We start from the raw sequence: 20,972 nt of genomic DNA, 5'->3' as shown, positions 1-20,972 counted from the left end.
CAAAATATGCATAGGATTGCACCCTTAGTTTAGTTGAAACACATCCACCACCCCAAAGTGAAAAAAGCTTTATTTGGAATGATTTCTAAATATTATTTTGACATCTGACTACTTTGTCTACTTTGCTTTACAGGCTCACAAGTCAGTGAACTTTGTTTCAACCCTTCTTCAAATCACTATGTCAGAGCAACTGGATTTACCAGTGAGACAGGCAGGCAAGTGTTGATTTTATGTCTTTTTATAGTATATCTATATTACACCACTAATAGGTGATTGGATGGACAAAAGCATGTAATGCAAACTAAATCTCCCCCCCCCCATTTAAATTGGTTAATCTGTTATGAATAGAAGCAATATTGTCCCAGAAATGTGGAGGTGGGGAGGAGAATCCTCTTCTAAAAAGTGTTTTTCACGAATGGTAAAACTAACATAACTTACTTCTGCAAACAAAGCTCTCCTTCAGTGAGTGTTTGATTACATGACAACTGTGTATTCATAGTCAGCTATAAGAGTTCATCTCATCCTTCTCTACAGTTCCATTTCTTGAAAAAGCACAGAATGGCAGTGGAAGTAACCTGTTGACCAGAAATGGGACTGCTGGAATATTACCAAACTCTTCAATCCATTATGTCTGAGAAACATACATTACTAATCTGACTGGTGGAATACCAGCAGACATGCACATAATTTTGTACCTGGTCATGTATGTGGCATGTAATGTGCATAAGATTTACACCTTGTCAGCTGAGGTGTACAAGGGAAATGCTATGCTGTGGTTCCCCTGTGATATCAGCTGAGCTAAAGTAACTTCCATAAAGCTCTAAAGGCTTAGTTGGCATAGCCTGCAATCAACATTGTGTATGATATTGGAACAGTTCAATCTGGAACGTATTCCAATAAATTTCTGCTTACTGAAATCTTCATTTTAACTTAAGGAATCTTAAAATGGATAAAATCTGTGCATCTTCTCTTACTAAGCAGTGCTGACATCTCAGTCCCTTTCAGCTGAACCTAGTCCCCAAAAGTCAGAGCAAATGAAAAAGCTCTTAGTGATTTTGAAAGATATATAAGGTCAGGAAAGGACGTCATAACCCCTTCATAAGGGGCCCCTTGTTGTCAAAACGTGGCCTTATGAGAGTTTAGCATAAAGTAATGTGCTCTGTGTCAGTTTTATGGATTGTGATCAGATGTTGGGCCGGTTCGCATGAACAAGCAACCCACCATTGCTTAAATAAGCTATGGTGGCTTGTTTTAATCCCCGGTGCATGCCAGGCACCATTTCCCTAATTACCCACCTGGGTGTGGCTTGTTGTGTCATCCAAACCCAGGTGGCATGGTTTGTTGGAGGGGGAAACAACACTCAAATAACCCAACAATGGGCCATGGGTTATTTGAGGGTTTATCCCCCTCAAGCAAGCTATGCTGTCCGGGTTCAGACAACACAACAAGCTGCGCTTGGGTGGGTAATTAGGGAAATGGTGTCCGGCACACATTGGCCATTAAAACAAACCACTGTGGCTTATTTTGATTGTGCAAACTGGGTCGTTCATCTCACAGTTATATCCCACCCTTTTCCCGAAGAGTTCATAGTGGTGTGCATGGGGTTTATCCCTTTTTAAACTTGCAACAGTCCTGTGAGGTGAGGTAGGCTGATAGTGAGTGGCACCCAGTGAACTTGATGTCTGACCAGGACTTTGAACCTACTACATCACACTGGCTGTCTGACATCACAGAGGTGGTGGCAGTTTCTGAGGTATGTTGGCCCCACAAGCTATTCATAGAATCATAGAATCATAGAATAGTAGGGTTGGAAGGGGCCTACAAGGCCATCGAGTCCAACCCCCTGCTCAATGCAGGAATCCAAGTCAGAGCATCCCTGACAAATGGCTGTCCAGCCTCGTCTTAAAGGCCTCCAGTGTGGGAGAGCCCACCACCTCCCCAGGTAATTGGTTCCATTGCCGTATTGCTCTGACACTCAGGAAGTTTTTCCTGATGTTCAGCCGGAATCTGGCTTCCTGTAACTTGAGCCCATTATTCCGTGTCCTGCACTCTGGGATGATCAAGAAGAGATCCTGGCCTTCTTCTCTGTGACAACCTTTCAAGTACTTGAAGAGTGCTATCATATCTCCCCTCAGTCTTCTCTTCTCAAGGCTAAACATGCCCATTTGGAGACTATTCCTCAGTCTCCAAATGTTTCATGTTGTTTTTTCATTATTTTCTGTGTTATAAAATCATTAAAACAGAGTCCACAAAGCTGTTTAAAATGCAAGCTTTAGAAAAAGGGAGTGCAGAACAATGGGTATTTATATTGGGTGTGACTTTTGCCATACAAATTGTAGAGTGGATGAACTTCCATGGAGCAAATTAAGAAGCTTCATAGATGTGCCCTTGCTTGAATGCTACTCATGAATGCTAGTCATATAACTTGAGATATATGTGGATTTGATCAATATTGGTACAAATACATTATCTTATACATAGGCTTGGGCTTTTATTAATATTAATCTCTTCTCTCACAGGTGTTATCTACTTGAAGAATATGATAACCCAGTATTGGCCTGACCGGGAAACTACTCCAGGGGACATCCCACCTTACTCAATACCAGAGGAAGATAGACACTGTATTCGTGAGAATATTGTAGAAGCTATTATTCATTCTCCTGAGCTGATCAGGTATACTCTGAGTCATAGTCGCGAAGTGCATTCTTTCCAGATTAATTCCTCATTATGTTATGCCTTCACTGTTATTAGAACATGTAACACTGATGATAATATGCTCTCCACTATATCTAGATAAGTGGTGAAATAGGTATGAGCATTACACACTTGTAGCTTTTTATGAAATAAAGGGGAAGATGGGTATATCTTTCACATTGAAGAAATATGGATACTTAACCAATTCCTTTGTGTCCACAAGACTTCAAATTCTATTCAGCTTTACTTAACCTGTCTATTTTAATTAGGTAATTAGGTATCACAAAAAACAAAAGATCCCTGCCAGAGTTCTTAAAATACTAAAATTATTTTTGTAACCACCTGTGTCTTGTGTGTTCCAGAGTACAGCTTACTACTTGCATTCACCACATTATCAAACATGATTATCCCAATCGTTGGACTGCAGTTGTAGAGAAAATTGGATTTTATCTTCAGTCTGATAATAGTGCCTGCTGGCTTGGAATCCTTCTTTGTCTTTATCAACTTGTGAAGAACTATGAGTACGTTTCTGTCTTGTCTTGTAGTTATCTTATAACAGAGCCACAGCAAGGTTATGTGACCCCTGCTTTACTTGTAGCTTACACAGCTAATTTCTAGACAGTAGAGTTGTGTGAGTTGTCATGCTGAGTAAGCTATGGAATGGGTCCTATGTTTGGCCATGGAGGCCCTGCTCACGTGCCCATTGGTAAGATGCATTAGGTTGGTGGGGCCCAGTGATAGGGCCTTTTCAGTGGTGGCTCCTACCTTATGAAATGCCCTTCTATGGGAGGTACAACTGACTCCCTCCCTGACTATTTTTAAATGGATTGTAAAGACTTGGATGTTTCAGTCCTCATTTAAATGATGCTGGCCTATATTTCATATCATATTTTATGGTTTTAAAGTCTCACTATTATTTTTATTTGTATTAGAATGGTATTTTAATGCTGATATTCTAGTTAAATGTATGTATAAATTAAAGTCAGTATAAAAATATTTTACATAGATACATTGAACAGGTATTTTTAAATGGATCAATTGAATGCATAATTTCAGTCAAGATGCCTATACTACCCTCCTAAAGGATTTGGAATTCAGAACATGGTGGCTACTGTCCCTTTGTCCCCCAAAGCGCTGCTGTCCTTTACCATTTTTCCCAAATGTTAAAATCCTAGAAGACATGGTTTGCACATAACTACAACCCATGGGTTAAAGCAGCCCACGGACTGTTGTGCAAAAGTGGGAGAGAGTGTATGTGCTGCCTGCAGCACACCTGCCACTTCCCCTTTTACTCAGCAACCTATGATCAACCCAAGGTGTATTGTTGGGTTAATGCTGGGTTGTTTAGCCCCTAAAAAATGCAGCACTCCAGATTTGGACAAGACGCTCAGCAGCCTTTGAAGGAGCCAATCGTGAGTTGCTGAGTAAAAGTGGAAGTGGCAGTGCATCTGCTCTCTCCTGTTTGTCCCTATGGGCTGTCATTTCATATGAACTGACCTGATGTGTTTTAAAACTGCTCTCTTTTAAGGAATCCCATGAGGTTTTAATAGTTTAATTTGTCTGCAGCCCAGAAAGTCATTAGAAGCACATGATACAGTTCTGCTATTGGAGCTTTGAATGTCTGTCAGATATAAATTAAATAATGGTTAAATTTGTCTAAGTATAGTTGCTCACTGTTTCATGCTTGCTCCATGGTGCTTCCATTATGAAGGGGGGTGGTCCTGAAGTTAAGAAAGTTTTGAGCTCCTGCCTACTGCCCCCCCCACTCCCCATGTATTTGGCCCCCACCCTATCTATTCCCCTTGATGTTTTGCTTGCAACCTTAACTAATAGATCTGGAAGCCAGGAGGAGCCCCTCCTATTTGGGGGAAGGAGGGAATGAGTGCTTCTTTCATAGATCTTAGCTCACACTGTACACGGCCCATTTGGTTCTCTTCTCTCTTGCTGCCTTCCTCCACAGCTAGTTCACAGTGTACAATGTGAACAGTGGATATGTTCATAGTAGCTTTTCCTGTTGAGCAATAGAGGTTATTTAGTTCCTGGTGTAATATAAATTTGACTGTGAAAAACACTTAATTGTATGTCTCCAGAGACAGCAACATAACAAGGTGGTGGCTGGTTTAGTACTTTTTCTTGCAGTACTTCCTTTGAAGCTGCGGTGGGCATATGGTCAGGGCTCTTTGTTTTAAAACAATGTTGTATCTACATTCTTTCTAAAGCCAGTTCTTATCCTCCTTTAAAGATATAAGAAACCAGAGGAGCGGACTCCTTTGATAGCAGCAATGCAACACTTCTTGCCTGTTCTGAAGGATCGTTTTATCCAACTTCTTTCTGATCCATCTGATCAGTCTGTCCTTATCCAGAAACAGATCTTCAAAATCTTCTATGCTCTTGTGCAGGTGGGAACAATTTATCTTTAGAGCAATAATGCTTTAAGGGTGCAATCCTTTGGCCGCTAATCACCAGCTAGACGACTGTAAGATAGGTCGGTTCCCTGGGAACTGACCTCCACCCACTCCTGCACTGCCTTGTAGGCAGCACAGAATGGCCCCGCGCTCCACGTTCGGAAGAGGAGCATGGAGCGGCAAAAATGGGGCGTTCCTGTGGGCGTGCTGGGGCAGGGAAGGCTGAAGCACCATTCCAACGCTTCCTGTGTGTCAGCCGGTGTCCACCCACTCTTCCTTCCCGCAGCTAGACAACTGAAATCGGCTGTCTAGCCGTGAATGCAGGGTGGCTGAAGCCCAAAGGGGACAATCCCCTCCGCTCTGCTCCTGCCCTGCATTGGATAGGTGGTCACCTTCGAGTTCAGAGGCCTGTCCTGATAGGATTGCCCCCTAAATCATGTAGGTACTTCTGAAACAACTTCCCATCAATGTTTAACCAGGAGAGTGGATAATTTAATTGGGATATTGGGGTCCAGAGTGGATTTTGTGGAGATACTCATTTGAGTATATATTTGTGCACCATGTATTGAGCACAAATACTTCCCAAGCTGAGTACAGGTAATGTGGAGTCTTGTGCTAAATCCTACAAGAAAAAGATTCTTTAATATGAATCATTATGATCCTTTTCTGCTGTTGTTTTAAAGCTACGGGGATGTGTAGGATGACCCAGACATGAATCAAAATAATTACTAAAGGATTTGGCCTGTATTTTACTGAATCAGTCCAAAGACATACACAACCTACTTCATTAGTCTAGCAGGAAAAATGTAGTTGCTCATTGTCATACTCTCTGAGCAGGAAAAAGACTTGTGTGGTGCAAATATCACATTAGAAATTTTCTTTATATAAAAAAGTAGGAGCCAGACCCATTGTCTGGGTTCAGATGATCAGCAGGGGAAACAACGCAGTGTCAGTTGTTTCCCGTGCCCCCACTGGTCACGTGACAGGGATTACCCTAATTACCTGTGCTGCGAGTTGCCGTGTTGTCTGAACCCGCCGTGTGGCTCAGGCGTAGTGCATTTTCACCCACCCTGCAACCCACGGCTTGCAGCATGGGTTGTAGGGTGGGTGAAAGTGCACTACGGTTGCTCCAGGTTCGGATGACATGGCAACCTGTGATGTGGTGTGGGTAATTAGGGTAATCCCGATTGTGCAACAGACGCAAGTGGGGGAAGCAACCGATGCTGCATTGTTTCCCCCGCCAATTGTCTGAACAACCTCTGAGTATCACATGGAACAAATCCTTTTTGATCAATACAAAGAAGCTACAGGAAAACACACATATGTTGCTTCTAGTTTTAGAAAGTGGGGGAGAAATTTAAGTGAAACAAAATAGTGATGAAAGAACCTTTTTGAGGAGGAGAGCTGCAACCCAAAGAAGGGAGATTATGTGCACAAGAGAATTACATGCTCAGCTGGAGGAATTGTTTGCTGTTTTTTCTCGTATCAGTTCTCATATGTAAAGATATATGCCACTGGCCAGATTAAAAGGTGCTTGTGCTTCCGCTGCAGCAAAACACGCCAAGGTTTGATTCTTTCCTGCACATGCATGTCCCTTGTTTCTATGGGTTGCAACTGTAGAGTGCTCCACAAAGTATCCATTATTCCAATAACTTGTTCTAGTATGATTTCATGTGACAAACAAATGCCTAAGAAAGCATTTTAAGAAAATATTCATATGTATATGCAAGATGCTTTGGTTTTAAATCTTTGCTTAATTTATAATCACTGCTTGCTTTTGATGTATTTTTTTTAATAGTACACATTACCCCTGGAGTTGATAAATCAGCAAAACCTAGCAGAATGGATAGGGATTCTGAAGACAGTAGTGGACCGAGATGTACCAGCTGTAAGTGCTTGTTCCATCCTGGCTAGCCTTGTGCATAGAATAGTCGGCCTGTTTATGAATGTGCAAAAATCATATGTGTAGCTGGGGCTTTCTTGATGTTTAGCATTGGAGAAGTCCTGCGCACAGCAAAGTTACTTTGCCTGCCTCGTACCTTCTTCTGTTGGGGAAGCTGCCGTTCAGGTGAAGCGTCTGGGTCTGAGCTAGCGATGCTTGTCCAGCCACCTGCTCAGTCCCAGATGCTTTGCCTGTGCAAAGTATTCCCCCGCACACATCCCCTGCTGTAATCTCCGATCTATGATCAGAGATTCCTCCAGGGGGTTAGCTTTAAGCCTCCTACAGAGGAATCCTGGAAGGCTATGGGTCAGATGGGTCACTTCCACTGTCTGGATTAGGCCCACGGACTGGAGGTTGCCTTCCCCTGCACAGACAATGAGGCAAGCTGCTTTTAGCACTGAACAGTGGGTTGCCTTGCCAGGTGTCAATATTGCAGTGCTGGCCCTGGAAACAGTGTTCTGGATATGTGTGTGGTTCCCTTGCTTTCATGTGAACAGCTCCTTTGGATCACAGTGTTCACCTCTTTCTTGTAGTCTGAGGGTCTCTTTCTTTTTCTCATTAGTCTCTTACCATCCTCTTATTTCCATATCATTGCACAGTATTAGTGAAGAACCTTATTCCTCTGACCATAGTAGTTTTTGAGTTAAAGAACAAGCTCCCAGATACTAGGTACTTATACTTTAAATCTACTGTTGGTTCTTAAAGGAAACCCTTCAAGTTGATGAAGATGATAGACCTGAATTACCATGGTGGAAATGTAAGAAGTGGGCATTGCATATCTTGGCTAGACTTTTTGAAAGGTAATGACTTTTCTCAAGATTCTTTTTATTTATTTTTAAAAGTAACTCTTGTTATGATATGCATAATATATTGCAGCATTATTTTGAACTTCTCGCTAATAATAATAGGTATGGAAGCCCTGGTAATGTTTCCAAGGAATACAATGAGTTCGCTGAAGTTTTCTTAAAGGCATTTGCTGTTGGTGTACAGCAGGTAGGAAATTCTTTATATCACAAGCTTGGTTGGGAGTTAGTTGTGGCTCGCTGTCCTTTTTACTTTCTTCAAAGTTTAAAGATCATGCTGAGCTTAGGTAAAAAAACACACCATTTGAAATGAAAGTTCTAGTCTGTCTCTCTCAGATAGAAACCACTGCTGCTTAGAACACTACTTGATCCTTTATACTTGGTATTTAGCAAAGTTTATTTTGGGGTTATGAAGGACATCTTTTAATGATGATGTAGATATTGGGTGTGTTTGGGCGATCACGTAGAGAGAAAATGCCATCGTGGCTTCTCCCTCCTGCCTCTGTGCGTGCCGTGCCTGCGCTGGTTATTTACATATTTACCCTCACCGCAGCACGGGTTGGCATGTCATCTAAACCTGGCGTGCTGTGGGGTGGCTTTGCACCCACCCTACAACCCATGACATGCAGTAGGGGTTGTAGGGTGGGTACAAAGCCACCCCTGCTGCTCCACGTTCATGCCAACATGCAGCATGGGTAATTGTGTACTGGCACATGCGATCATCATCCAAACCCAGCCATTGAACCAAGTCTGATGGCTTGAGGTCAAATGCCTAGCATTCCAAGCAGGCCCACATAACATCATCCTCTTCTCCCCCCCTCAATTTGTTTCCCTTTGTCTGCTCTTTATCACTTTAATACAGGTAACTGCCTTATATCATGTCAGACCATTCATTCATCTAGCTCAGTATTGTTTACACCAAAGGAACTTCTCTCAGCCTGAGGGCTGAATTAAATGTAGGAGAAGCTCTTGGACAGGGGGCACATTCCAGTGGTGAGTGAGGCTGAGGGCAAAGGGAGGGCCAAAAATATAAAAAATACCAGTATACTGTAGCTTAAAGTTCTTACTGTGTCAGTATAAGCCTTAGGAAAGGCATTTCAGCCTTTTAGAATGGGGGACTTTGCAAAAGCTAGAAAGCCACCAAAAGATAGGTAGTTGGGAGAAAGGGGAAGGGGGTATGGCCATCTGGGAATCCCAAGAGGGCTGGATTTGGCTCTTGGGCCTGAGGTTCCCCAACCCTGGTCTACAGTGACAGGCAGCGGCTCTCCAGGGTTCTGAACAGGGGTATTTCCAAGCCTAACTTGGAAATGCCAGGGGATGAACCTGGGACCTTTTGCATGCAAAGCGTATGCTCTACCACTTAGCTACAGTCCTTTCCCCAAAGGGAACATAGCTTGTGTGAATATAGTCTAAGGTGCTTCTAGATAAAGAGCTTCAGTACAATTAATACTTGCAAAACGTAGGAGCTGCGCTGATTACTGTAGTTTAAATGGACCAGAGGGATTGGTGCAAGTGGCATGTTCTGAAAGGTGAAGGTAGCGTATCACACACACTCCTTCCCTGTCTTCTTCCCATGCTAGTAGGACATTTTCCCCATTTATGGGTTAGTGACAGTTCTAAATTGGCTGTGGATTACTTTCTGGCAATTATTGTCAAGATATTTAAATCTTTAGAAACAATTAATCAAAGCTGATTTTCTTAGGTTTTGCTGAAGGTGTTATATCAGTATAAGGAAAAGCAGTACATGGCTCCTAGAGTTCTGCAGCAGACATTGAACTACATCAATCAGGGGGTGTCACATGCAGTCACTTGGAAGAATCTGAAACCCCATATCCAAGTAAGTTTTCTTCTTTGTGAATGGTGTCTACATAGCTAAATGAGAGCTTAGTATTTTTAAGAGGCTTTCTGGAGTCCTGCTGCATATTTTGAGTAGGAACTTCAACTGTTCATTGTGTTAAGTGGTTTTAATTTGATAATATTGAGAAAAGCACTCAAGAAACAACCACAGTTACTTGCTGTGGAGATCATCAAGCAGCAGCAGTTGGGGGAAACCCAATGCCCTAGAGAAAATATTTCCTTTTTTTCATTCCCGGGTATACATGTAAATTTTGCAGATTTGGGCACTTTGTATATATTTTTTTCCATGGCAGTAAAGCTTAAAGTTCATCAGATTATTTTTGTTTTGGTATGAATATTTCTTAAATAATTCAAATTGTTTTGGTATGGCTTTCTCTGTGAATTCATATTCTGGTGTCATATGAATCATACGTAAGAAAAATTTACATACAGTTAAATAAGGCTTATCCAGAAAGTAATACAATTGGCTCTGTAAATTATTTTCCATTAAGTTATTACACCAAAGAGTTACACCACAAAATGCATACTTCAGTTTTAGGCTGCATTATATTTTATTGTTGCTTTCCATTTTACTGTTGAATTTTTAATACTGGTTTTGATTTATGTTGTAACCTCCCCTGAGAACTTTTTGTTACAGGTCAGCCTATAAACGCTGTTAATAAAAAAAATAACAATCCTTATTATTCTGCAGGGGATTATCCAAGATGTTATCTTCCCATTGATGTGCTACACAGATGCTGATGAAGAGCTATGGCAGGAAGATCCGTATGAATATATACGTATGAAGTTTGGTAAGTCGTTCAAAACTAAATATATGTGCAGAAAGCTTTTTCAACTAGATGGTGTAATGAGAAAATACTGGATAAGTTAGAGACAGGTTGATCCCATTCCTCCTATACATGTTGTCATACAAGCAAAGGATTGCACCTTAGCATTTGCTGTGGTGTCCTGTACATGTCAAGCAGAACATAACTGGACAGGTCCATCCCACTTCTAAAATCAAGGAAATGATATGTCTCTCCACCTCTCGCACTAGAGTCATTCGTAGTCATGCAAAAGGAGCAAATAGTAATTCCTCTCCCATTCCCCTTTGGAGAACTCCTTGTGTGCCATTCTTGAACAGTTTGACTAGGAATATAGGAAGCCCCCTTATACGAGATCAGACTACTCATCCATCTAGTATTGTCTGCTCTGACTGGCAGGGGCTGTCCAGGGTCTTGGGCAGAAGTCCCATCACCTGCTACCCAATTCTCTTATGTGGATACTGAGGATTGAACCTGGGACCTTCAGCATACAAAGCATGTTCTCGAACACTGAGCTATGATCCCTTCCTGTACCTCCTACTGCTGAAGGAGCAGGGCTGACCCTTGTATTGGAAGCCCCGAGTCTCATCCTGTCCAAAGCATAAGATCAGGCTCATGCTGCTCAATCCTATGTATATTTATTTAAAAGAATCCCACTGTGTTCAGTGGAGCTTACTACATGGAAGTGTGCATAAGATAACTGTAGTTCTATAAAGTGTCCCAGGGTCAATTCTCTTTTTCTCAGCTGAGGTAAAAAGCCTTATTTCCTGTGGACCTTCACTCCTTTCAAATCCCTGAAATAGTACTGACTTTGTGGAGATCATAAAAAAAATTCTGTGGCTTTTTCAACATGACAGGGAGAGCGTGGTTTTTCACTGCCTCAAAAGCCTTAGAGATTTCAGTCAGCATTGAGTACTATATTATATCCTGGTGGGATTGATTCAAATACGTAAAGTAGTTGATGGGTAGATTTGAGAATATTTAGTTTGGAAAAAGATTAATATATTGTGTTCACCTCCCAACGATTACTATTAAATTCCTAAAAGCATGATTGTATTAGGCATTTTACAGTATTGAGATTTTTACATTTCTAGATGTATTTCTAGAAATAAAACAACTTACATGTTTTAAAAACCTTTCATGCAAGTTCAAAGTGGAAATTCCTGGCGGGTGGAGATTGAAGTGGCTGTCATGTCTGAATTTGCCTCTTGTTTTGCATTAGTCCTTGTATGTATCAAAAGACAATATTTAGATTGTTATGTTTCTAACAGATGTGTTTGAAGACTTCATTTCCCCCACAACTGCTGCACAAACGCTGTTGTTTACAGCATGCGGTAAAAGGAAAGAGGTATGCTTTTTAAGGATTACCTTTAATCCAAAAACAATAGTCCTTCTTCCTAGTATCCTGTGCAGATCCTCATGTACATCAACCAGGGAAATACTGTTATTCGGTGACTATAATCAATGAATAAATAAAGGGCTCCGGTCCTGGCTTCAGGTTTTGGGAGGATCCTGGACAAGCTGCTCTTTTTACCCCCCATGGCACTGTGGACCGCCTGGTGGCAACACCCCACCATTACTTGTGGTGTGCATTGAGCAGAGCTCCCAGTCTGCATGCTTGCTCTGTAGTCGCTGGTTCCACCATCTGAATACTGTGGCCCTGTATGTTGGAGGCAGGGCCAGTAGTGAACTTCACTCAATGCAAGCTGGGCCACCTCCCTATCCCTGTGGCCCAGCCTTTCCCTTGGTCCCTGCTGCCACCCAGCTGAACCACATCAGCTGCTTTGGCAATGGCAGTCCTGTGGCTGCAATGGTGGGCCCTGCTTAAGCCCCAGCACTTGTGAGCCATGTGCTTTTACCAGGCAAGATGGGTTCAGATTTATATTTGAGATCTGTATAACATAAATAGAAAAATGAACATGTATCCAAGGACTGTAAATTATTCTAGTTAATAGCTACTGTGGTCTACATTTTACCATCTTCTTTAAATTGAATGTCAACAAGCAGTTTTAATGGTATCTATATTGTAGTTGTACTTCCGGTAGTTCTCGGTTCGCATACTGCTGAAGCCTAGCTTGTAGGATTTTGAGCATAACTGGCATGCTATGGTCCATGGGGTCACGAAGAGTCGGACATGACTGAACGACTGAACAACAGCAATATTGTAGTTGAGTAGTGCCCATGTATTAGAACTTAGAAAAAATTAAAAGTAAGCAGCCCATAACATTCTCAACATTAGGAAACTTTCTAATCAGAATACTAGTTGAGATACTTTACTTGAAATATTTTAACAAACTGGGTGTTTTTTTTAAACTTCAAACTAGGTTCTGCAAAAGACTATGGGTTTTTGTTATCAGATCCTCACAGAGCCAAATTCTGATCCTCGTAAAAAAGATGGAGCTTTGCATATGATTGGTTCTCTGGCTGAAATACTCCTGAAAGTAAGTTCTCATTGAGTAGACCTTACATTTTATTGCCTTATTTCTGCCATATAAAGAAAACTCTAGAAAAATCATACCAACACCTAGCATGTTAGCTTGGGCAATTATCGCTGAATCTACATCTGTATTTACTAAAATGCTGTATAAGCAAATTTTCAGGTGTTATGTCCAGGGCACTAGTATGAATTAATCTATAGTTTGTTATTCTTTGGGGGGAGAGTTTGTTCCTTGGCCAAGCTTTATGGTTTTGATCAGGGGACTGGAAACAAAAGCCCTATGAGGAGAGACTGAAAGAACTGGGCATGTTTAGCCTTGAGAAGAGAAGACTGAGGGGAGATAGGATAGTGCTCTTCAAGTACTTGAAAGGCTGTCACAGAGAGGAAGGCCAGGATCTCTTCTCGATCATTCCAGAATGCAGGACACGGAATCATGGGCTCAAGTTACAGGAAGCCAGATTCTGGCTGAACATCAGGAAAACTTCCTGACTGTTAGAGCAATACGACAATGGAAGCAATTACCTAGGGAGGTAGTGGGCTCTCCCACACTGGAGGCATTCAAGATGAAGCTGGACAGCCATCTGTCAGGGTGCTTTGACTTAGATTCCTGCATTGAGCAGGGGGTTGGACTCAGTGGTCTTATAGGACCCTTCCAACCCTACTATTCTATGATTCTATGCTTCTCCTTCTTCAAAGACCAGCCTGAAGTGAGACATGACCCCACATCTCCCCCATGTTCTGTACTATATGCAGAGGGTTTGGAGGAAGGGTGCTTTCTTCACTTTGCACTAGGCATTTTGGAAGGTGGGAAGCAGCAAAATGTGGCTGCTTGTTTTTTACAAAGTCCAGCACAAAATGAGAGACAACTCCACTGCTCTGTAGAGTTGGTGAGGGGAGTCTGTTTGGCAAAAAGTGGAGTAGAGGCAGTGTAGCCCTTGAGTAGGCAATTAACCCTGCTCCTGACATGCAGATACATGATGAATGAGTGCATATCTGCTACTTGAGAGGAGGCTAATGCTGTAAAGACTGGGGAAAGATTATTTCCATAGACTAGTATTACTGTGTTAAATGCAGTATATTATCTGTCTTGAATTTGCACCCTTTGTATCCTTTAGTATAGGTTATCTAGCTTTTGACCCAGATGTTTGGCATTTACTGTTGACTTCCTAAAAACTTAAGAATTGACAGTAAATTTCAGTACTCATCTAATTTCTGATACAGTAACAGATTCCTGTAAAGTTAAGGCTGGGGAATAATGTTTGCATGATTGCACTTAGACACTGTGTAATCATTTGAATAGTTTAAACATTTATATTTGATTTATCTGTGATAGGTTCCTCTCTTTGTTTGATCATTCAGTTTTTGGCAGCTACTGCTGTTGTATCTGGGAATTGCTAGTTTTGATCAGGGTCAACTTGCTGACTTCAGCTTAATATATTTTCATTTGAAAATTACCTGCGCAGGGTGAGGAAATGGAAATAATTCCTTTTTGACAAGCCAGTTGGCTTCCATATGTAAAACAAAAAGACTGATCTACAGTTGTCTTAATATTCCAACAGAAAAAGATATACAAAGATCAAATGGAGTACATGTTGCAGAATCATGTGTTTCCTCTCTTCAGTAGCGAGCTTGGCTATATGAGAGCACGGGTAAGTGTAAAGCTGGGCCCAGCTTCCTCTACTCTTTTCCCAGTGCCCATCCTCTCTATAAAGATGTCAAGTGGAAGGCAGGACTAGCTTCTTTATGAAAGAAGCAATGTGAACTGGTGAAGAGACGATGGCATTTGGTGAATGGCTGTTTTTGATAGAGTATGGGATGTAGCCAGCGGTCTGAGGGAAGTAACGCCCCATGGAAATTGGTGTTTTCTAGACCTCAAATGTTTTCTCAAGAGGCAAGGAAAAGACCTGATTCACACATAATGGCAATTCCTGTGCTGTTTAACCCAGGAATTACTGGTATCTAGCAGGAGGGAGCAAGTGCGCTGCCTCCTGGGTGCTCATTGCTTCTGCTTTCAATTAACAACCCAAGAATGCCCCATTCCAGGATTGTTATTATGACATCTGAACCCAGAAACACTGGGTTGTTTAGAGGTTAAACAACCCAGAACTAACCTAGTAACAAACCATGGGTTAACTGAACAATCCAGAGCTTCTGGGTTTGGACATCACAGTAACAACCGAGGCACAAGCATTCCTGGGTTGTTAATTGAAAGCAGAAGCAACAAGTACGTGGGAGACAGTGCACTCGCACACTGCTGCTTGGCCCTTATAACCCATAATTTAAACAACCCATGGGTTTTCGTTACATGTGAACCAGGACTTTGTGTGACAGTGGTCTGGGTATACCATATCCCAGTATCCTGGAATTCAGCACCATAGCTTTTCTTGCCAATGTCCCCGTTATAATTAATTTCCATGATTAACAACATTTTCTGTAACACATTGGGTAAAATGGTATTCATACAGTAAATATGAAGTATCATTAGATGGGATCACCTTAAAGAAAGGAGGAACAGTTTTTTCTCTTTCCTCTAAGGACAGGAGTTGGGAGCTTTAAATTTCAGGCAGATTGATATAGATTACACATTAGAAATGTTTTGATATCTGTAAAAGCGGTTTAGCGATAGAATGATGTAAGTGCTTAGATATATTTTAAATACGTTCAGTGGTATATACATCTATTAAATAAAGTTATATATTTAGTTTTTCATGCAGTTAGAATCACCACATGGTAAATTTCTTAATGCCCATCATGCAGTTGGTCAAGTGACTCCTCCCCCCTTCAAATGAAATGGGTTAAAATGGCCGCAATATGCATAGTTTCTGATCTGTGCCTACTGGCATGGTCTATAAGCGTTCTGCATTTAGACTTTGTTGCTCGCACAGAACATGTGGCCCAAGAACATCTTGAGATCATAGTCCTGATCTACTGATGCCAAAAGACAAGATTATCACTGACTAGCCTCCAGGTTCTCAAGCATGACTGTGGATAGGGAAAAAGAAAATAAAGCCTTTCAGTGCAATTCAGACATTTCAGTTTTGTATTCATGCTCTTGACAATGTTGTGCGGAATAGGGGTGTGTGTTTGTATTAACTACCTGAAATTGCTTACCATCTTCTCCAGGCTTGCTGGGTTCTTCACTATTTCTGTGAAGTTAAGTTTAAGAGTGACCAGAATCTGCAGACAGCCCTTGAACTGACCAGAAGATGCCTAATTGATGATAGAGAAATGCCTGTCAAGGTTGAAGCTGCCATAGCACTACAGGTTTTGATTAGTAATCAGGAGAGAGGTACTTTTTCCTACACTGACCTATCAAGGGAGCTTGCGTCTAAGCAAATATAGCGAGGTTGAATAATTGCTGTGCTCAAAACTTCACTGTGTATGGTTATTTAACTAGGATTAGCATATGGAAGTATGTTCGACTGAAATGAGCATAACTTGCTTCTAAGTAGATGCCTTTTATAACTAGGGTGTAAGCCACCATTTTTAAACAATATATTATTAAAGGAAAACAGTTATATCTTCTCATGGTGCTTACTGTTTGCACTTGATGGTCTTGTTGCTTTCCTTTGATTTTTGGAAATAAGAACAATCAGAATTGCTGTGTATGTTTTTCAGTTGCTATTAAGTAATTTACAAACATTTCTTTAGATTAGCTTGTAAAGTGTGACTAGCTGTAAAACCACATTACTGAGTGTATTTATTTATTTATTATTAAATTTATTAATCGCCCATCTGGCTGGTCACCCAGCCATTATACAGCGTATAATGAAACAGTTTAAAACAATAAAATTCTACAATAAAACTTTTTTCTAAAATACCCTAACCCATCCCAAATGCCTGCCTGAACAACCATGTTTTTAATGCACGGCGGAAGCTCATTAAAGAGGGGGCATGGCGGAGTTCCCCAGGGAGGGAGTTCCACAGAGTGGGGGCCACCACAGAAAAGGCCCTCTCCCTCGTCCCCACCAGTCTAGCTGTCCTGGCTGATGGGACAGAGAGAAGGCCATCCGAGGCTGATCTTGTTAAGCGGCCTGTCTGGTGTTGCTGGAGGTGCTCCTTCAGATAGGCTGGTAATTAGTGTAAACACTAATGGGCACTGTCTCTGAAAAACAACTACTTTGCTAGTCTTACTGGGGAAAAATTGTCCTTATGCATGAGCAGCGGAGCTGGTTGCAGAACTCTCCTTTGTTTCAGCTAGAGACCTGTAACCAAATATTAGCTGGCTATTTCAAATCAGTAATACGAAATTCCACAGTTACTCAGCTGTATGGTCTATTACCTCCATATCTCCTAATTTCCTTTTCCTCTTCAACTGGCTTTAACCACAGCACTTAGTTCCTTCCTTTTGCTTCTGTCTTCCCATAGCCTTCTAACTTCAATAATCCTTTCCTTGGCTTCCGACTTCTCAACCACTGTGCGCTCTCTCTGTCTCTCTCACTTCCTTCAGACCCTGGCTCTTCTTTACATCCAGGACCTCCTCTTCCCCCAGATTCTTACCTCCCCCTTGCTGTGCAACATTTCTGTTCCCCCTCCCAACTTTCTGCCATAGCACCCTTCTCTTCCTGCCTTAAATACTGTGAGTTTTTCTCAACTGACCTTTAACTTTTACCTCAGAATCTGTATCAAATTTTTGTAACTGACCTTCAGCCTCGGCGGTTAAGATGCTTGTGAACATGAAAATTGCAGCAGTTCAGCCAGTGGCATTTATATATTAAAAAGTAGTGCATATATTAAAAAGTGCAATGATAGTTGTGGTGCCTTTTCAATACTTTGTGTAGATCTGTATTTAACAGAGTTGCTTGAAACTTATAGCAGAGGACTCTCCACAGTTCAAAATGAGAGCAAAAAATCAATGGCTTGTACAGACACTTGTGAATATGGTAATGAGCATATGTGGCAGCTAGTAATGGCAGACGTTTATTGATCCTTATCCATCTCCATTCAGCCAAAAGGAATTGCTGGATAAAGTCAACATTCCTGTGTATGCTACTGTACTCTGCAGAGCTTTGCAAGGAGTAAGTGAGAGGCAAAAGGGACAAACTTAGGGAATCATGAAGAAAGTTGGTGTATGGCTTGGTCTGAAGGAGCGTTTTGGATACTGTCCTTGGGGCCCCAGAGCATTTTCTTCCAGGAAGGTGTGCTGCTAGAGGAGCATCCTCCATAAAGGCAGAATGGGGAGAATGTTCCAAGGCTGGCTATCGTCTTTCCAAACAAAGGAATGCAAACACAAACATTCTGAACAGGCAGAAAAAGAATGAGGGAAGTAGTGGCGTTTTGCAAAGTCTACCTTGTACATAAAAAGGTTATGGATCACATTCAAGGTAAATTAATACCAAGAAGCCAGATTAACTAAATATTAGTTGAAGGGCCTTTTTCAAAGTATGGCTTTGTAAGCAAATGCTTAAAATACTCACTATTTTCTTATAAGTTATTTAAAAAAGTAACCTCTCTCTTCTTGCTTGCTTTACAGCAAAGGAATTTATTACTCCATTCATTAGACCCGTAATGCAAGCTCTTCTTCATATTATTAGAGAGACTGAGAATGATGATCTTACTAATGTGATTCAGAAAATGATCTGTGAATATAGTGAGGAGGTTACTCCTATAGCAGTAGAGATGACCCAGCATTTGGTAAGTCTAGTCATAATTTTTTTAGCATGCTCATTGCCTGTATCGTATATCAGCTGCTGTCTTAATACTCTGCCCACATCTTCATGTAGGCTGTTAACCACACTTTGACCTGTGTCATTTGCTGCTGAAGGCAGTGTTGAGGATAACAAAGCATTGTCAAGAAATATCCTTCTGTTTTAAACCACAACAAATAAGATTTATGTATTTTTGGGCAAATATTATGAATTTGATTTAATTTGATAAAATAGTACTGTTGTCTTATTGTAAAGACTTGGTTAATTTCTACTCTTTGAATAGTTTAATATACAAAGTATTTTTACATTCCTGCAATGCACCAAAGATATCAGTCACTGGTGGCTTTTTACAAGTAGGGAATTCTGGTTGTGAGAGTGACTTTACTCAAGACTACTGTCATAATTTCTCATCAGCCATGAACTTGAACCCAGATCAACCTTTTTATCCACTGTCCCATCCCCCCTACCCCACATTTTCAGATCAGCCTTTTTATCCACTCACCCCTCTCCCCAATAGTAAGTTTCAGCTGATAATTGCAGTGGTTGTAGTGGACAGCTCAATGAAAATGCCGAGTCAATATGCAGCTGCTGTGAAAAAAGGCAAATTCCATGTTAGGCACAATTAGGAAAGGAATTAAAAACAAAACTGCCAGGATCCTACTCCCCTTATACAAATCTATGGTGCGACCACACTTATGGTGTGTACAGTTCTGGTTGCTGGACCTAAAAGAGGACATTGTAGAGTTGGAAAAAGGGGCTGGAGCAACTCCTCTATGAGGAAAGGTTACAACAGCTGGGATTGTTTAGTTTAGAAAAAAGGCAAGTAAGGGGAGACATGATAGAGGTGTAGAAAATTATGCATGGTATGGAGAAGGTGGATAGGGAGACATTTTTCTCCCTCTCATAATACTAGAACCTGGGTGTAGGGTCCTGAGGCCTCTTTTTTTTTTTTACTACCTCAAGATCCCAACTCTAGTCAGCACTTGTGGGGCTCCCTTTACCCGAGGGGGGGGTCTCTCCTCTTTTTCTAACTAGTACCTATGCTCCTGCACTGACAAGGTTCTCCCCAAAATCCCTCTTTTCCACACACCCCTGGATTACTACAGAACTCCTTGCACCAGGTCTGCCTTTCCTAGTCATCAGGTCAGTGCTTTGGTCAGTGTCTCCCCTCATGCTGCCACCTTTAGGCTCTCACCGACAACCCTCTGTTGGTATATTGTGATGCTTCACCACTCTCTTAATTGCTGCCACCAATAACCCTTTTAGAGCTGCTTGCTTCCCTTTTGGTAGCACAGACCAAGCAGCCAGCACATGGGGGTTATTCCATGAAACCCTTCTTAATAAATAAAAAGGGAACTGTCTTTTAAAACTGAAAACAAAGAAGGTTTATTTGGTACAACAGAAATGGAAATGGGAACTGGGTTGGGATGAGGAAAGGATATCAGGAATGATGATTAAAATAAGACAACACTATAAACTGCACAGTATAACTCTTGCTTTTAGTTCTGTATTGAAAACTCTTCACACCTTCTCTCACACTATCTGACACATTCTCTGTAACCCACAGACTATCTCACTAGATGTTCTCACTTTTATCTCCCAATCTAATCCCAGACTTATCTAGCTGTTCCCAATCTATTTTACTCCCAGACTTATCTCTCTCCACCTTTTATGCACAAGCTCTCATCCAATCACACTGCATTACATTCTCACTCAGCCACTCCCCCTTTCTTCCACTTGCCAAACTGTCATTCTTACCCACACTTTGCAAAACCCCGCCTCACAGTTTGCAAAACTGACACTCACCTGTCAGTCATTCCAGATACATACCAGCCACCATACATATATACAAACCTTTACTATTTACATATTGTACATGTGGAATCGCCACACTGGGGACATCCCATGAAGCTGATTGATGGGAGATTCAGGACACGTAAAAGAAAGTACTTCTTCACCCAACCCATAGTTAAACGACGGAATTTTCTACCATAAGACATAGTGATGGCCATCACTTTGGATGGCTTTACCCAAGGGGATTGGACAAATTAATGGAGCATAAGGTGTCAATGGCTTCTAGTCCTGATGTCTATATGCTATCTCCGGTATCAGGGAGTATGCCTATGTACACTAGTTGCTGGGGAACTTGGGCGGGAGGGTGCCATTGCACTCATGTCCTGCTTGTGGGTTTCCCATGGGCAGCTGGTTGGCCACTATGTGAACAGAATGCTGGACTAGATGGACCCTTGGTCTGATCCAGCATGGCTCTTATGTTCTTACAGAGTACATTTGCATACAGTCTTGAAAACTTGCTCAGCTTTTTTTACTCCATGGTTCTTTAGTCTGTAATTGAGCTTTCTGGTTGATTCTTTCAACTGAGATT

The 20,972-nt window shown here is 41.5% G+C and overlaps 1 protein-coding gene, 1 long non-coding RNA gene and 1 other non-coding gene across 7 annotated transcripts in view; 2 read left to right on the top strand and 1 right to left on the bottom strand.

Moving 5' to 3' along the window:
- Window positions 1-20,972, bottom strand: part of LOC146357711 (uncharacterized) — a 51,232-nt gene that overhangs the window by 10,725 nt on the left and 19,535 nt on the right. For 2 of the 3 annotated variants that reach the window (XR_014790780.1, XR_014790781.1), the window contains exon 3: window positions 19,092-19,177. This is a non-coding gene — a long non-coding RNA (uncharacterized LOC146357711). Of the gene's footprint in view, window positions 1-16,052; window positions 16,152-19,091; window positions 19,178-20,972 lie in introns of all 3 variants that reach the window. The other variant, XR_014790779.1, reaches the window with a different exon arrangement.
- The window catches only part of IPO7 (importin 7), a 56,160-nt gene that overhangs the window by 19,842 nt on the left and 15,346 nt on the right, over window positions 1-20,972 (top strand). For all 3 annotated transcript variants that reach the window (XM_084854459.1, XM_084854449.1, XM_084854469.1), the window contains exons 2-15: window positions 134-215; window positions 2,520-2,673; window positions 3,057-3,215; window positions 4,937-5,093; window positions 6,898-6,987; window positions 7,747-7,841; window positions 7,950-8,034; window positions 9,547-9,681; window positions 10,393-10,492; window positions 11,776-11,852; window positions 12,829-12,945; window positions 14,501-14,590; window positions 16,065-16,230; window positions 18,415-18,575. In XM_084854459.1, the coding sequence (XP_084710585.1) occupies window positions 134-215; window positions 2,520-2,673; window positions 3,057-3,215; window positions 4,937-5,093; window positions 6,898-6,987; window positions 7,747-7,841; window positions 7,950-8,034; window positions 9,547-9,681; window positions 10,393-10,492; window positions 11,776-11,852; window positions 12,829-12,945; window positions 14,501-14,590; window positions 16,065-16,230; window positions 18,415-18,575 (1,668 nt within the window). The remainder of the gene's footprint in view (window positions 1-133; window positions 216-2,519; window positions 2,674-3,056; window positions 3,216-4,936; window positions 5,094-6,897; window positions 6,988-7,746; window positions 7,842-7,949; window positions 8,035-9,546; window positions 9,682-10,392; window positions 10,493-11,775; window positions 11,853-12,828; window positions 12,946-14,500; window positions 14,591-16,064; window positions 16,231-18,414; window positions 18,576-20,972) is intronic.
- On the top strand, window positions 15,745-15,923 carry LOC146357714 (small nucleolar RNA SNORA23). The gene has a single exon (XR_014787058.1). It is a non-coding gene; the product is annotated as a small nucleolar RNA SNORA23 (small nucleolar RNA).

This window comes from Heloderma suspectum, chromosome 1, assembly GCF_057233095.1.
Source record: "Heloderma suspectum isolate Gila_16-S chromosome 1, 16-S_ref, whole genome shotgun sequence".
Lineage (NCBI taxonomy): Eukaryota > Metazoa > Chordata > Lepidosauria > Squamata > Helodermatidae > Heloderma > Heloderma suspectum.
Note: the sequence above shows the minus strand (reverse complement) of the source record. Positions and strands in the feature narration are given on the sequence as shown.